This window comes from Lepidothrix coronata, unplaced genomic scaffold (genome assembly GCF_001604755.1).
Source record: "Lepidothrix coronata isolate B3197 unplaced genomic scaffold, Lepidothrix_coronata-1.0 Scaffold187, whole genome shotgun sequence".
NCBI lineage: Eukaryota > Metazoa > Chordata > Aves > Passeriformes > Pipridae > Lepidothrix > Lepidothrix coronata.
The window spans coordinates 674,048-683,818 of record NW_016690367.1 but is presented as its reverse complement, the minus strand read 5'-3'; the positions used below and the strand labels follow the sequence as shown (position 1 = coordinate 683,818).

The 9,771-nt window shown below is 50.7% G+C and overlaps 1 protein-coding gene across 1 annotated transcript in view; it reads right to left on the bottom strand.

The window, feature by feature from the left end:
- Positions 1-1,339: 1,339 nt before the first annotated feature.
- The window catches only part of WDTC1 (WD and tetratricopeptide repeats 1), a 26,529-nt gene continuing 18,097 nt past the window's right edge, over positions 1,340-9,771 (bottom strand). The window contains exons 11-15 of the mRNA XM_017831110.1: positions 9,198-9,439; positions 5,551-5,786; positions 5,000-5,168; positions 4,420-4,612; positions 1,340-4,287 (exon numbers count right to left, since the gene is read on the bottom strand). Coding sequence (XP_017686599.1) covers positions 4,090-4,287; positions 4,420-4,612; positions 5,000-5,168; positions 5,551-5,786; positions 9,198-9,439 — 1,038 coding nt within the window. The 3' untranslated portion in view covers positions 1,340-4,089. The remainder of the gene's footprint in view (positions 4,288-4,419; positions 4,613-4,999; positions 5,169-5,550; positions 5,787-9,197; positions 9,440-9,771) is intronic.

Genomic DNA, 9,771 nt, shown 5'->3' with positions numbered 1-9,771 from the left:
CTGGTCTGTGCCTGCTGCAATCTCTGACAGGCTCTAATGGCTCAGCATGAACCAGAAACGTCACTCTGGGCTCTATTGATGATGGTGCTGCTCAGGAACAGACGCAGCTCAGCCACCCACCCCAACTGTGTGGCCCTGAGCCACCTCACCCCTCAGCTCTGACCTTCGGGTCTTTTCTCTTTCCTTGTCACTTGGAAGCTGCATTTCCTCCTCTCTCTCTCCCTCTCCAACTGACACAGCTGGTCCACAGGGCAACTTTTATGTTTAAAGGAAAAGCCACCAGTTTCTCAGGGACAAGTGGAAGCACTCACAGAGCCAAGTGCTGCTCACTATGATTTCTCAGCTATGAAATCCAGGACAAGACCCACCTCTTCTCTGTGCCAGCCCCAGAGAAGGTCCCCATCAGTCTCATCTCCTGCAGCAGCAAGGCCTGAAAAAATTCCAAGGACTGAACTCCCCCCTGCACCCACAGCAGGCAGATTCCCAACATCCTGCTCCCATTTTGCTCAGAGACAGGAGCCATCTTGAGCCCTTTGCACATTTGTTCCTGGCACTGCAACAGTTCCATCAGAGAAAAATGAATTTGTCAGTCAGGCTGTGACTGTTCCTCCCCCCACATCCCAGACTATATCACTCCTCTCCCTTCTCAACCCAATCCCCTCACCAAAATTACAAATAAAACTCATTTTCTGGGTCCTTCTACCCATTTCCACCCACGATTCAACCACTCAGCTTCCAACCACTCACTCCAAGAGCTGACCCAATTAGCTGATTGCCAATTCCAGCTATGGATGCTCATTGCTTTGTTAGAGCAGAGCTGCCTTTTCAAGCAATAATTTATATCAGACAGGATTTGAAATGAAGAGGCCTCAAAAGGCCTTCAGCTGAAAGGTGTCCAACGGGAATTTTTTAAAGAGTTCAAATGGATTCTCAAAACAGCAGACTGGTTTTCCAACTCTTCCTTAAGGGCTGCAGCTTGGAGGGCAGGGAAGTATTTGGGAGGTTTTGCAGCAGGAGCCCAGAGGAGAAAGTGAGTTTGTGAGATCCTTTGGCAAAGGATTATCTCTGGGTCTAAACGGTGTCGGACCCTCACTCCACTGACAGATGAGTTCCCAAACCTGGGTAAACTAACTCAGCACTAACTCAGTGGCAACCACAGCTTATAAACCACATTTTGGGCTCCCCAGCCCCCTTTCCACTCGAGTTTTTGGAGTCTCTGTTCTCCACAAAGCACAGACAACACCCAGCCCCAACCAGGCCACCCTCCACCCACCCACAGAGGAGGAAGGTAGAACAAAGCCAGAACAATCCCCCAAACAAAATGACACCAAGAAAGGACTAGAACAAAGAATTATTTAATCGCTTAACCCTTTCTCTTCCAGGGACCAGAGAAACAAGTTTTCTGCTCCTACTAATGAGGGCAGTAAGGCTCGTGTGTTACCTCTACAACTGCAGGGGCAAAGTTTACGAGATGATCATCTTTAGTACTCGAAAAAAGCGAGAAGCAATGGTCACTGCAACACTAAGAGAATCCTAGAGTCTCCTAACGGAGAGCCCATTGCTAGAATACAAAAATAAAGGAGGCATCCCTGCATATCCCAGGCTAGAAAGAGTTAACCAGAAAGAGCAGGAAGAAGCTTTCCCAAAGAGGGGGTTGAAGTAAACAGCAGAGGTCAATAAAGCAACATCTTCTCCCGACTTCCCCAGCATGTTTTTTCCCTTCACCAATAAATACAAATTCCTCATTAACAAGTGACAAGCAGGTAATCTGCCCACAACAAGGGAAAAAGGGGCTGGAGGCAGAAAGATTTTTCACTCCTATTATTATTTATCTTTTTTTTTTTTTTAACCAAAGCAGCCATTAAAAACAGCAACCCACTGCAGAGGCAGGGAATCTGTTTGCTTTCACACTGCAACTGGCAGGTAAAAGAGCTGCACTGTCTCACGAGTGTAAAAAAACCCCAAAAAATAGCTGCCACAGCAAAAGGTGAACGGGGAGGGAGAGGTTTGTTCTCTTCAGAGCTTTCCATCTCAGTCTCTCAGTCTAAAAATCAAAGTCTGCAGACGTTGTCTACTGAAAGCTGAAAAAAAAGTTTGAGTGGGAGGAGAAGAGGGGGAAAAAAAAAAAAAGGATGCATCTAGTAGGAAGCCTTAAGCAAAAAAAGAAAAGGGCAGAGCGTGTCAGAAAGCCACCCAAGTGAGGAGAATTTTCTGCTGCCTCTGGGTCTTGAAGAGCAGGTACACCCGGGGTGGGGGAGCCTGTACCCCAGCAAACAGGTGAACTGAACAGTCGTGGGTTCTGCGTGAAAACAAGCAAAGCTGCCCTCAGGAGCAGAGTGACCTGTCCCAGGTGAGCTCTGCCTCAGTGGGAGAAGGTGGAGAGGACTCTGCCATCCCAGAGCTCGAGGGGAGGCGGTCGTTTCAAGGGGCTCTCACTAAACCGGGGCGGACTCGGCTTCACTCCGAGACAGAGCAGGTGACGTCTGTCTGAGGGGCAGGGATGAGATCCCAGTTCTCTCTCCCTGCAGGGAACAGTGTCCTTGGAGAGATGCTGCCAGACTCCATGACCTCTCTCCCTCCTCATCTCAGAGACTGTTCTGGAAGGGAGAGGCAGCCCTTGCTCAGCCAGCACTGCGCAGCCTCGCTCAGCAACGCCTGGCAGCCAGAAACAGCCAGAGGAGGAAAAGGAGGCCTCTCCTCTTTCCACAGCAGCAACAGGAAGACCAGGGATTGCACCACATGGAAGAACAGCACACACACATGCGCACACACTCCCAGACACACACCTCACACCCCTGGGACCAAGGCTGGCATGTTCAGACCTTCAGCAGGAAGAGCTACGAGACAGCGCAGAGCGGTTCAGATCTCCAGGGGCTCTTTGGTCTTAGTTGATAGTCCTAGAAAAAAACAACCTCTGCGGGTTCGGTTGTAGCACAGCTGTGTAAGATCTGTTGGGTATTTAGTGTTTGGCAACTGCAAGAGGGAAAAACAGGGCTGTGTGCTACATGAGAGGGGAAGGAATGGAAGTACCAGTGCTGCGTTTCTTGGTGTGCTCCTGGCTCTGCAGCCAGTCAGTGTGTGGAGAGCGGGAAGAGGAAGGAGGTTTCCTGAGAGGATCATGAATCCATCCAATGTCACACCAACGAGGCAGAAGAGGCCCACCTCGGCCAAGACAGAGCAGCTGGCTGCCCAGAAATGCTGCTTCTAACAGCTCCAAACTGTAGTTGTAACATACACACGGTGACAACATTCTCAGCTCCCACACAGGTGACATGGAGAGGAGAAGGTGAACACAGCTACACACACTGAGCAACAGAGAGAGAGGCTGTGACCTGCCCCTTTCCTCAGCAGCTTCAGCTACACGAGTCCTAAGGCTCTGACCCAACCTGTCCCCACTGCTGTCACCTCCCTCCATGGGTTCATGGACCACAGGAGAAAGTACCAGAACTGGGCAAGCACATCCTGCCCTGTTGAGCTGCACATATCCAGTGCCTTCAACAATCCTTCAGCTAAGACAGGGGGACAAGACAGGCAATCTCCAGTCCTCAATACAGCACAGCCACATCTGCTGACAACGTGTCTGAGATGGAAGCCAGAAGAAAGATGTTATGGGATAAAACAGGTGTTTCATGGCCAACAACCTTAAACTGGGGGCCTCTAGACAGGCTGGTAGCACAGAGTCAAGCTTTCAGAATCACTGCAGTAAATTCATTCCATAACCCCTGCCCTAGGTTTGTATTTTATTCAGGAATTTAACATCCCCTCTGCAATGCAGGCAACATCACCCTGTACCACATCATACAGCAGCTCTGGAAAAATAATCACCAGTTACACTGCTTACAGACAACTCAAAGACCCCTGTTGGGACTAAATTCCACTAAAGGCAAACCCCGGACTGCACTGCCATGCTGTGGAGGAGGAGGAGGAGGAGGTGATGGTTTACAGAGACGGCCGCTCCTGCCCCTGCCAGCTTGTCCTACTCTGTGCATAGTGCGAAACAGTGCAGTCATTCACCAGAGAGAGTCCAGGACCAAGGAAACTAGGTTCCCTTTCAGCCAAACAATTAGAGGAAGGAGAGGCAGTTCTATTTTAGCTGGGCCGGCACTGGACTTGCCCCTCTGAGCTGTCTTCATCATCTGAGCCTCCAGCCCCACCACTGGTCAGTCCTGTGATCCGGTACCCCATGTTGAGCAACATCACCTCCAGAGGGTCCGCGTTCATCCGCCTCTGGTTGGCCTGGGAAGCACCTTCCATGTCCACCACCACGCGGCCGTTGAGCGTTTCACTCTGCAAGGCACCAAGGGAGAGAGCTCAGGGGCTGTTACTGCTGCTCTCACTAGAGATGCCAGTGGGGAGAAAACAGTAGGAAAGACCATGTTCCACCTCCTGACGAGAGGAGTCTTTGACTGCAGCTCTTACCTCTGGCCTGGGGTTCCACAGTCGCACGACCGGGTCGATGCCGCTGGTAGCCAGGAAGCAGTAGCTGGGATGAGGCTGGAGACAGTTCACAATGGACTCGTCTCCCTGCAGCACTCGGACCAGGTTGGTGGTTTCCTTCTCCCAGATGAAGAAGGAGCCGTCGTCCGACCCGCTGACTATGTACTGTGCATTGCTAGGGCGAGAGGAGCACAGGCTGGAGGTCACAGCTCAGAGCCAGTCTCTAGCAGACAGGAGAATCTTCTAGAATTCACAGGCTGACACCCCTCATGCTGACAGATCCAGATAAAGCTCCTGTGCTGGTCCCTCTATCCCCAGGAGTCCTGTTTTCAATCCCAAATGGATTTCTGAAACACTAACCCAACCAGGTCCCTCTGTGGATCTCCTACTGATCAGCTACTCGTGCAGCCACACAGGAGGAGGGTTCCTGTTGTCTTTTTTAACCCTCCAAACCAGTGCCTGTGTCATTTTATAAACACATGAGGCTTTATCCGACGGAAGAGAGCATCCTGCTGCTGCCCACACCCCTGTCCTGCACCCCTGCCACTCTCTGCCAACATACCTGCCAAAGAAATTGGCCTCTTTGATGTCTGTAGTGGTGTTACAGTGGCCACAGTATCGGAATTTGTAGTCGTAGCTGCGCTCCCTCAGCACCATCTCGTCCTCAGAGATGGAATCCTTGCGGCCTGTGGCTCGGAGCCGGATGGGGCCTCCCCCTTTCTTGTCTTCAGCTGGAAGGACAACAGATTTTTTTCCCCTCGACACCATTTGGGGAGGAACACGTTCTAAGCAAACAGCACTCCAAGAGACCCCAACAGCTTTAGGGAAGAGTTAAGGACGATTCCAGCAGGGAGCAGGGCTTAGAGCACCAGCTTCCTTCCAGATTATCTCCTGGCTACATCAGACTCCTTTTATCACACTCTCACTCAAGAGCAAACCAGGACCAGGCGCAAGGAAAGAACAGGCTCAGGCCGGTTTTTGTGCACGGTAACAATCAATCTCTCTCAGAAGTTGGAGCTTTACTTCTGAGGGGCAGTTTAAGGAGGAAAATCCTTGTCTGATCATTAGATTTCAGTGTAACCTTGAAGGAGCACACGGAGCAGTGGCACTCACCATTATCACTCTTGGAGAAAAGGGCTGCATTGATGTCCCTGTCCAATGCATCGCAGGCACTGCTGTGTGCTTGTTCTGGAAACTTCCCTTTAAAGTCATCCAGACACTCCAGTGCTTCTGCCACATATTTGAGTTCAAAGAGACAGCGGGCGAGGCGGAAATGGGCCTTCAGGTGGCATGGATTTAAGGATATGGCCTTCAAGCAGTCTCTCAGAGCATCGTAATGGTCCCCGTCCCTGAGGAAAAGGGAGCAGTGGATCACACAGCCCGAGCAGCAACAGCAAACATTTTCCACTGCCGTTTCCCAGCCCTCATTTCACACCACAGCTTGTTGTTTCCAGCTCTTTCCACGCAGCAGGCACCCCACAAAGCTCACTAACAGCATTTGCTGTGTCTCGGGGCCACCACCTGACCCAGCCCAGCTTCCCCAACGCCCACAGGCAGCCCTGGGATGTGACCACACAGGGATGCCCTGCGAGCCCTGACCTGCCATTTTAAATCCGGGAGAGCAGAGCTCCCTGCTGTAACACATTTCGGGAAGTCCTTTGAAGATGGAGGATGCAGCAGCCCTCTGGCCAGGCAGCACAGGCCTCCCGTGCCAGGCAAACAGGCTCCTCACACGGCAGCTCACTCGTGCCCCTGTGTGGACACACGGCACAGCTCCTGCCCACGGACACTCAGAGCCCTCAGCCAGGAGCTGCAGAACCACCCACCCCACCTCAGAGCCCTGATGGACAAATAGCTCAAGCAGGAGTCTTTTTTTCACCTTTACAGGAAAAAACTTTGAGTTTTAGAAATGAGTGTTACAGCAGACTGGTATGGTAATGGATATTGATATTCTGTTTAAAGTACTATGCTTGATTTCCCTGAGCTCTGGCTGTGGGAATAAGGGTGTCCCCGCTCGTGCTCTGGGAGCGGGAGGGATTTGTTGAGCCTTGTGTGGTGCTCAGCTCAGACTGACAGGGCTGACACACCTGGTGCACCAGCATCGAGCCTGAACTGCTCAGAGGCACCACAAGCTGTCCTGAGAGAGTGCCATGTGATGGTTAATAAATAATAATAATAATGATGTTTCACCCCGTAACCTATATGCCCCATTCCTTGGAAGTGTTCAAGGCCAGGCTGGATGCAGTTTGGGGCAACCTGGGCTAGTGGAAGGTGTCCCTGCCCATGGCAGGGGGTGGAACTGGATGATCTTTAAGGTTCCTTCCCACCCAAACCATTCCAGGAGTCTGTGATTCCATGCACTGTCTGAAACAGTCCTAAAGGGAAGATGATGAACTGCCCTGTGCCTTCTACAGGGTAACAGTTTTAGATCATACGGAGCCTTTGTCACGGAATCACAGAATCCCAAAATGGCTCAGGTTGGAAGGGATCACTGGAGGTCACGTAGGACACCCTCCCTGCCCAAACAGGGTTCTCTACAGCATGTTCCCCAGGACTGTGTCCAGACAGCTTTGGAATATCTCCAGTGAGGGAGACTCCACAACGTCTCTGGGCAGCCTGTCCCAGTCCTCTGTCACCCTCACAGTAAAGAAGCTGCTCCTCACATTCAGGTGGAACAGGGAAGAGGTGTTCCAGTGCCTGGACTCGTCTAGAGGAGCTCCAGCTCTTTGGGTTACACTCTAAGGAGCAGTGTAACAAAACATATTCTGCAAACCATTGACCCTCCAGCTCCCTCCTATCTAGGTGGATATCGGCCACTGGCCAGCACAGTCAGAAGGTGGAATGCCTTGTCCATGAGATCTGCAGAAGGGTAGCAGGAACGTTGCTCTTCAGGGCTGTCTTTGCAGCACTGTCTGTGTTAATTCAGGAAGCTGGACACAGCAACAGGCCACTTTTAATCAGAGGAAGAGGGGATGCAAGTTATTTGTTAGGATGACAGACTAGTGTGTCACATTTTCAGACCTGACTGGGTTATGAGCTGCTTTACCACTCTCAAACATCCTTCAGCCTCAACTTACCAGTGTCAGCCCAACAGACTGGTGTGAAAACGTACACAGTGAGATGTAAAGCAGGCACTGACTTCTCCCTTGGTTACAGCTTTGACTCAGCCTGTGCAAAACTGGGAATCAGCTCAGTACTGTCAACATGGACTGCTAAAAGCAATCCAGAGGGTGATGCAGTTGGCTTTTAGGAGCAAAATATCAAAGAACAGCCTTGAAGTGCTGTAGAGTATGAGCAGCATCTTAAGGGAGATGAGCAAGGGGAGGTTAGGAAATTACAGACCTTCCTTTTTTCTTGATCTCTCTGTTATTCAGAGAACAAGGCCAAAGCAGGACCTGCAGGGTTCTGAGGGTGGCCTATACCTGTTCCTGCTCCAAACATCAAGAACACCTCAGAGACACGCTGTGGTTCAGTGTGGGTCACTGCCTGCCTCTGCCTCCTGCTCAGTGACATCCCAGCCACCTTCTCCATACACCAGAAGCTGTTTCTAGCAGAAAAATGTCCCTTTTCTGCACCTGGAAGAGATCAGCTCAGTACTATTTAAATTCTACCCATTGCATGCCACAGAAACCCATTGTGTGCATGTTTTTCACATCCTCCTGCTACCAAAAACTGTGGCAAGGCAGTAGCTGACACACTGAAAGGTTCAGATCTGCCAATACCCTTCGGGAAAAACGATTCCTATATGAAAAATGTCATTCATGAGATCAGCACTCAGCTTCTGTCTTCCATTCCTTAATCCCAACCTATTGTTCCTCTCCCTCTGAACACTGAGGTCTTTTTGAGGCAGCTCCCAAATCTCTGCTATTGCAAAACAGCCAGTAGGCCAGTTACCAACAGTCACAACAACTGCTGGCTGCTCTTTATCTTGGCAAGAGGAGAGGAGAATTCATACTGGGGATTTCAGCAGGGAGAGGAGAAGGATATCCTCACAAAGCAAATGGAGATGAAGGACCACAGCTATTTTAAATATGTTAATGGCAAGTCATGCTACTCAGTCTTACTCTGCTCAAGGGGACAGACACTAAAATAACTCAGCTGCATCTTGCAGATGCAGCTCTGGCCACTGGTCAGAGAGACATTACCTACTGCAGAGGCTGATAGGGTGTTTTGCAACCATTAGGACAGAATCCCCTTCACATTCCAAGGCACCAGTTGCCACCTCTCCAGATCCCTCTGAGAGGTTTCCAGTCAAGGGGAGTGTGGGTTAACTGGGGTAACACAGAGGAATCACCAGGTCTGAATATCTCCAGTATGAGGTACTTGGATAAAGCAGCAAACAAAGCCACCCCAGGCAGCCCTAAACCAACCTTCTACCATGAGATGTTATAAAGCACAGTCACCATTACCTCATCTGTTGACAGCAGCCTTAGAGCCCTACTCTAATGCAGATCAGAGCCATCCAGAGAAAAGCAAACACCCTTGGAGACACCCTGTGACTCAGAAGTGGACTTTGAGTTTCTTTTTAAAAAGGGAAGGATCAAAACTTCACTCAGCATGTCAGCAGGTGAGATGATGAGCTTTATCAGCTGGGACTGACCATAATTTCTCCAACACACACTGCTGTGCCAGAGGTGCCCACTTATGACTCAACCCAATAACCCCAACCCCACAGGAAAACCAGGTCCTCCAACAAGATATCCGTGGTCCTTGGAAGTCAGGCACCTGTGACACTGAACTCTGACACTCTGGCTCCTTACCACTTGCGCTTCATGTAGGCAGCAGCCCTGTTCCCATAGAGCATGGCATTGTTGGGGGCTTTCTGCACTGCTTTGCTGTAGAGCTGGATGGCCTGAGTCCACAGCTGGCAGGCAAAGGCCTCGTTGGCTTGCTGCTTGATCCTCTCCAGGTAAGGAGGTAACTCCACTTGGGGGCTGATGGGAAAGAAGGGAGGAGCACAGGTAAGTTGGACATCCTTAACTCCAGGTAAATGTTTGTGGTGCTTAGTTCGAGCTTAGCAAGTCCCAGCGAGCATTAGCTAATACCAAAGGATTCAGGAAAAGGCAGAAGAGACCCTGGATCTGAATAACCTGAATTTAGGAGGAAGGTTTCTTTTTGACCACAGAATCACAGAATGATTTGGGCTGGGAGAGACCAACTCCCTGCCATGGGCAGGGACACCTTCCACTAGCCCAGGTTGCTCCAAGCCCCGTCCAACCTGGCCTTGGACACTTCCAGGGATCCAGGGGTAGCCACAGCTTCTCTGGGCAACCTGTGCCAGGGCCTCACCACCCTCACAGGGAAGAATTTCTTCCTAAAGTCAAGAATTTCTTC